Source organism: Gavialis gangeticus, unplaced genomic scaffold (genome assembly GCF_001723915.1).
Source record: "Gavialis gangeticus isolate Ggan-Ray unplaced genomic scaffold, GavGan_comp1, whole genome shotgun sequence".
Taxonomy (NCBI): Eukaryota; Metazoa; Chordata; order Crocodylia; family Gavialidae; genus Gavialis; species Gavialis gangeticus.
Genome location: NW_017728993.1, coordinates 27,062,654 through 27,069,750, shown reverse-complemented (window position 1 = coordinate 27,069,750; position 7,097 = coordinate 27,062,654). Strand labels below are relative to the sequence as shown.

Sequence of the window (7,097 nt, the reverse complement as noted above, 5' to 3'; positions counted from 1 at the left end):
TCAAGCACCTACATTGAACACCTTCAAGAGAAAATTGGATGCTTATTTTGCTGGGATCCTATGACCCCAGCTGACTTCCTGCCCTTCAGGTGGGGGGCTGGACTCGATGATCATCCGAGGTCCCTTCCAGCCCGAATGTCTGAAATCTGTGATCCTTCTCCATGCTACTGCCGGTGGTAGGAACAGGGCTCCAGGCTCGCTCATCTACTTGGGTGCTGCTGCTCCCTGCAGGAAAGAGATCAGAGTAATGCAGGGGGCTGTGGGAAAGAAAAGAGGGGGGTCAGCATTGTGAGGGGGTGCATGGTGTCAGCCCTGCCCCATTGCTCGCACATCCAGGCTCTGGCTCCATAGCAGCCCTGCATTTGTGCCCAGCAACTTGTCCATTTGTGGGGAGCATGATGGTGCTGCTTTGGCCAGGGCATAGACGCAGCCAGTGCTCTCTGTCCGGCATCCTCCTCTGAGGATCCACAGGGAGCAGGGCAGAGAGGAGCGGGCCATGTGCCTGGGAATGCTAAAAGAAGACAGTGGGAGGGGGGTAAAATCAATTGCTCCAAATCATTAATCCCAGACTAGGTTTGCCCGAAATTGCAGAGTGGGGAGAGCGGGGATGCCTCAGCCTCTGGGACCCGCGAAATGACAGGTAAAGATAAGACCATCCCCATGCAGCAGGCTTTCCTGGCTGCTCTGGGCTTTGCCCTGGCACCCTCGCCAGCACTCGGCCCTCACCCGAGCCACGGATCCGATGCGTGCTGCGGCATGGGCTAACACCCTGTTTGCTAAGGGGACATCTGGATCTGGGTCAGGCCCAGCAGACAGGAAGGAGCTGCCTTTCCACACAGACCGCACCCGGCTGCACTGTCGCCAGCCCTGCCGCTGTGCCCTGGGGATTCCTTCTCGGGTGCTGCTGTCTCTGACCCTCAGTGAGGCCTGGGTACCCGCATGGCGGCAGACTGCTAACAGTCACCATGGAAGCTGAGATCGCAGGCATGCCTGCCCCTCCTGACCGCCCGCAGGACCCGGTGCTGGAGCAAAGCACGCTCAATCCTTCAGCATCCTCGCACACCCGTCCTCGGCTCCAGCTGATCCTTCCGTGGTCAGTACAGCTGCACCAAGCACGGCAGAGACCAGCTGCAGCACAGGGGGTGGACGCTGCAGTTCAAATACAATGTGGAACACAGCCCAAGCGACAGCACGCTGTCTTAGCTGTTCCTTGTGGCTGCTTATTGTGGGCCCCTCCCACCAAGCCATTCCCCACACCCATTTCCCAGTATGGAGGAGTCAGAGCTCAAGGTGTGCAGCGGGACTGCCCTGCACCACAGCTCTGTTTGCTGGTTCTGAAACGGACGCTCAGGAAGGCACAAGGCAGCAGTCGGTCGTCCCAACAGATCTGGTAGCTGACCTCAGCTCACCCTCTCCTTCCAGTTCAGACTCCATCCCACCGCTTGTCCACTAATCCCCAACCCGGGCCTTGCAGCTCATCTAGTTCCTCTGCTCCCTCTCCAGAGGGGATCAACACCCGTAGCGGCTTCCTCCAGTGTCAGTTTGTCCCCTGAATATGGTGTTTTCCCATTTACAGTGAAAAGTGATTATTTTTCTATTCTATTGGTAACTGAGAAGGTTGTTAAATGCAGCTGTACAATATTTGTAAGTCAGTTGGCACTCACAAGTGTCAAAAGAAGTGGAACACTTAACCGCTAATACTGGTTTTTAACAGTCCTTGGAGTTTTGGGGAAGTTCCAGAGATCTGGGGAAAAAAAGCTGATGCTCTGCCATTATTTAAAGGGTAAATGAGATGAGCAGTGTAATTAGGCTGATGAGCTTGACATCGATCCCAGGCAAAATCATGGAAAGGTCGATCTAGGACACAATCAGTATGGTTGGCAGTGTAGCTAATGTTAATTACTGTGGATTTTGTGGAAAATGCATCTTGTCAAGTACACTTGAGATTTTGTTTTGTGCTGTTGCAGGTTTTCTTGATACCAGTAGCTGTGTGCATATAGTGAGACTGCTGTAGGGCATTTGACTTAGTGCCACGTGCTGTTCTGCTTTGGGTTTTTTTGGTTTGTAATGTAGTGCTGTACAAAGAAGCACTGGGAATCACTGGATTAGAAAATGCTCAACTCAGAGATCTAAAAAAGTCCTTGCAAGTGGGGAGTCGTCATTCTGCGGTGGTGCTGCTACTGGATCCATGTGCGGGGTGGGGGGTCTCTTTCCAGCCCAGTGCAATCTCTGTTAGTGATTTGGGAAACATATAAAATCATTGGTACTGATATTTGCAGATGCACAAAAACTGGTAGGATGGTAAATATTGATAAAGATAAATCAGTGATTGGGACTGATCCAGATTAGCTGGTGGAGGCAGGCCGTGCAAGCAGCTGTTGTTTTAATAGCCAGATGCAAGGACTGAGAAATGGCGAGGTGGGAGAATGTGATAACAATAGGAAGGGCTTAGCGGTAGTGGTAGGTGACCACTCCAGCACGATCTGTGACACCGAGGGACAGAGGTAACATCTGAAGTGCTTCAGACACCCTTTGAAGCAGTGCAAGAGTAATCCTGAAGGAAACCACTACTACAGGGGTCGGCAACCTTTGCCACGAGTGCCAGAGTGTGGCATGTGAAGCCATGTTGCTCAGCACGCCACAGCCAGCCCCAGCTCTGAGCAGGTCCCTGCTGCTGGCCACGGAGCCTGGGCTGCTTGCAGTGGGTGGCAAGGAGGCCGCAAGCCCTGCTGTGAGCAGCCCGGTCCCTGTGATGGAGGGCAGGGGTCTGCCCAGAGTCTGGGCTCTGTGGTGGGCAGCAGGGTCCTGCCCAGAGCCCAGGTTGCTTGCAACAAGTGGCTGCACCAGTGTCTGGAGTCCCATCCCAGCTCATCTCCAGCGGCGGCTGTATACACGCTGCAGGGGGCATGGTGGAGAAGGAGCTGGGGCTGCACTGCCACAAGGATTGGGCCCCTCATGGCTGCCCCATCACCCCCCCCCCAGCACATCAACATCTTCCAAGTGGAGGTTGTGGGATTTTTTTGGCATTTGGCCCAAAAATATTGCTGATCCCTGCACTGCTATTTAAAAGACTTCAAAATGGAGCTCTCCCTGTTATGTACGTACTCTGTACAGAGCACAACAGGGGACCCCTCAAGTCCTCCAGTATCCCACAACGCTATGTCCCTTCCCCCACACTTCCCCACAAATGGAGGAGGGGAAGCACAAGGAACTGCTTGGGGTGGAGGCGTCCTGTGGGACAGAGGCCGAGCAGACAGAAGATCTCTCGGGGGCAGTCAGCTGCACTGGCCCCTCTTCCCCCCGCGATGGGGCACAGCTCCCTGTCAGACCCCCCGGCTGCATGTGGTCGCAGCAGTTTGGAAGCACCCCGGCGTGCAGCTGCACACTGAAGAGCTTCACCTGTCCTGTCTGCTCCTGCCCCCCATGTGGAAGCAATTCCTGGTGGCTTTAATTCAGCAGAAGAAGCTGTAATGAGCCAAACAGATGCAGTCTGTAAATGAGTGCATGTTTCTAGCAGTGAGAGGGTTTAGTCATTGCTATGAAGCCTTTGAGGCTGGATGTCATCCTGCAAAGGGTACAATCAGATGAATGACTTGGTGAGCAGTTAAATGGATGGGGGAACTCTTGTTCGCTAAGGGCCAAGCTCATGGGATTCAGCCCTCATTTGCACAGGGTAAGAGTGTGCACGTGGGCAGTTACCTCAGAGCAGCTGATGCGTGGCGAACTGCCACCCCGGCTTTTACCTGCCGTGTCCACCCATCCTGGAGTGACCCTAGTGCCCTGCCCTCAAACGGGTGCCCTGCTCTCTGGCATGCTCAGTGTCTCTGAGCCCTGGGTTCAGCTGCATGTGCCAGAGACTGGGGTGGGTGTTCAGGGAGCGAGGAGTGCAGAGGATGGGCATCCTGCTGAGGATGGGACCAAACCAATAGCATTTGACCTAACCCATGACAAACCTGGGACTGGTGCTGAAAATGAGACTGTCATGGTGGAAACCAAATGCTTACTCCCATCTTATGCCCTAAATGGAGCCTGATGTAGAAATTGCAGGCCCAGGAGAAGATGCCACGGGCTGTTTGAGAGGTCACACTGGACAGTCAGAACAGCCCATGGCTCTACGGAGTCCATGAAAAGTACACGTCGCCTCTCGGGACCGGATATCTTCACTATAGTCCTACCTCTCTGCAGGGCTTGTGACCATCTTCATGTTAATGTGGCTGCAGCTGAAGTCCTGACACCTTCCTTTCCCCACCTCCACCCCACACGCGCACCTTCTTTTTGACAAAACTTTTTTCTTCTCTGGGCTTTAGCTCATAAATTTGGGATTAACGGACTGCTTCCTCCCCTTGCCACGTATAAGCTGCACTGTCAAATCCTGCTGCACTGTTCTTCCTAACTCTCCCATCCTCTCCTGTCTGGCCCACTGTCCACAGCCTGTTTTCATGCCCTAAGCATGTCCTGACTTGGCTGCTATAATCACCAGCCCCCTTTTGGCTTTAGTGACACGCAGGCTTGCCCCGTCCCGCCATCCAGAGTGGAGCAGCCAAAGTTCTCCTGCTCATCAGCAGACCCACCTGTGTCATCGCAGATGCTGTGTTCCCCTAATGTATTTGTAGCTGTGCTTGGAAGCTCCTTGGGCACTGTTACTGCGTGCCTGTGGTGTCAGCTGGCAGGCGTAGCAGTAGGTCAGTCCTCAGTCATTTTGTTCAACCTCTAAAGCTCACTTCAGGCCCAGTCTTAGTGACTGACACCAGAGCCTGGCAGGAGCAGGTCACTTCTGCAATTTTATAAGAAACGGTTGCAGTGAAGCAGCATCTCAGTGTCGCCCAAGGATTAATTTCTTGCTTGCTAGCAAAAAGAGAAAGTCTGCTGATGTCATGCCTTTTCCCCCCGCTCTGTGCTTGTGACACTGGGTCTTTCTTCTCTTTGGACTGTTCTCTTGTGACAGGGAAAAAAGAATCAGGCCTGTAGTTCCTGAAGCTCTTCTTGTTTTGGGGCCCAGGTAGGCGAGGCCCTGACGAGAGCACTCAGAGGAGCGTTTTCTCCGGTTGCTCCAGTATTCCTCGGGGCATCTAGGCGGAGCATGGTGGAGCAGGCACACGCCAGCCTGGATGGGCACTGTGCATGCCTCATACTCGCCGCTCCACTGGGTTCAACCCTTTCGGGGGTGTCCAGAGCAAAGTCCTGTGGAGCCCTGCTGTGGCTGGGTAAGAGCCCAAAGCCGGAAGGCTTCTTGTATCACTCAGGATTAGCTGCAACTGGCCTTCTACGTCTCCTGAAATGCCCAGGGCCATTGAATCATAGAAGAGTTGGGCTGGAAGGGACCTCAGGGGATCGCATCTAATCTAGCTCCCTGTTATAAGCAGGATCAGGCCTGTTTGGGAAAGTCAACACTGGTCTCTTAAAATTTCAGTCTCTGAGTGGCTGTTTTACATACTGTACGGTGTCTCCTTCCACGTGCATCAGGGGTGGCTTCGTCTGAGCATGTTCATGGCTGCAAGATAACACGGTAGCAGCATCAAGCTCTTACGTGCTGCTGCTTAGTCAGTTAGACAAGGGATTGGGGTCAGCGTCCCCATTTGCACACATGGGGAAAGTGAGCCGAGGACTGAGGGTCGGGGAACTATCTTGCCCTGCTAGTGATCAAGGTCACTAAGCCAAGCAGTGGCAGTGCCAGGTATTGCACCCAGGTCTCTGGGTCTCAGCCCAGTGGTGTGTCTACTGGGTTTGGGACCCGTCATCACGTTGGAGGAGGCCGACCTGCCATTCAGTCTTCCTGTCCTTTGTGTGATCAGATGCCATCTGTATTGCAGGTGCTAATCTCTGGCATACTGACTGGATCATTCACATTTTGTTTAGTGGAGAAAAGGGACTTTCCCCAGTATCTTTTACTAGATTATGAAATGAAGGTTGGGTAACGGCTTAGGTAACCTATGGGTTTAATTGAAGCCAGCCAGATCCAGGAAGCAGCAAGAGGAGCTTGCCTCTCCTAGTCATGCTGCGGGCAGTATGCAGTATTGGGCACTTTGCCCTGTGTGCCAGGTGGCCATGATAAACTGAGCTAAGGATGGAGCATAACCCTGTCCTCCCCTCTCCCCCACAACTCTGCTTCCTTTCCTTAAAACTCCTGGTGCTCCCAGAGGTTTCCCGGCACGCGTGGATAGCCACAAGCTGCACGGAAGGTGGGCTGTTAGTGGCTCTGTGTAAGTGAACAACCTAACCCCCAGCTGTTCCCTGTTCCCTCCACAGTCTCAGCTGCCGGCGCTGTATCATCGTGGGAAACGGTGGAGTGCTTGCAAACAAGTCGCTGGGGTTGAAAATCGATGAATACGATATTGTCGTCAGGTGAGTCCTCAGGGACCCTCTGTTCCCATCCTCCCTTTTCAGTAGAGACTGATGCTCTACATACACGAGGGTTTCAGCTCCCCACAGCTCACACCTTAACCAGCGACGAACTGCACGGGCAGTCAGGGGGCAGCATGCAGTCAGGGGAGAATTAACCTGGCCTATAAAGGTGCCTGCGTTGTGTCTGCTTGCAGTCACCTCAAAGGGCAAGGCAGTTCATGCCTGTATCGAAGCCTCCAGGTCTTTTCCAGCTGCCTTCCCTTCAGTGACCCACTTCCGTGTTCTGCCAACATCCTTCTCTTCTGTGATGCCTGATATCTAATATTTGCTTTTGTCAGAGGTGCTTCCACATAGCTCTGGCAGACACTATAGATAAACACGGGCACAGCACTCCCCGGGCCTTGCCTGGTGCTTCAGAAGTGGGCAGGAGCAAAAGAGCGTGCTGACCACGGTGAGAAGGTCTGAGAAAGAAGTGGGGCTGCCCTGCAGTAAGGGGTAGAAATCAAGGGTAATCTAGGTGTGGCCCCAAAACCAAATGAATAGTTGCCTGTTTTCCATAAGACCAGTGATAACAGGTCTGAGGGTGATGGCGAATGGCAAGGAGGGCCCAGAAATGGAAACTATCACCGCCATCATGGGAGCAGAACTCAAAAAGCAAAATGCTCTCAGGTTGTGGTGCTGAGGCAGTCTCTATCCCTAAATTCTAGGGGGGAAAACCACATGAAATAACAGGTGCAGGAACAAGGATGATTAAT

The 7,097-nt window shown here is 53.3% G+C and overlaps 1 protein-coding gene across 10 annotated transcripts in view; it reads left to right on the top strand.

Annotated features, from left to right (window-relative positions):
* ST3GAL3 (ST3 beta-galactoside alpha-2,3-sialyltransferase 3) overlaps positions 1-7,097 on the top strand; it is a 313,721-nt gene that overhangs the window by 246,968 nt on the left and 59,656 nt on the right. For all 10 annotated transcript variants that reach the window (XM_019501447.1, XM_019501443.1, XM_019501449.1 and 7 more), the window contains one exon: positions 6,247-6,342. In XM_019501447.1, the coding sequence (XP_019356992.1) occupies positions 6,247-6,342 (96 nt within the window). The remainder of the gene's footprint in view (positions 1-6,246; positions 6,343-7,097) is intronic.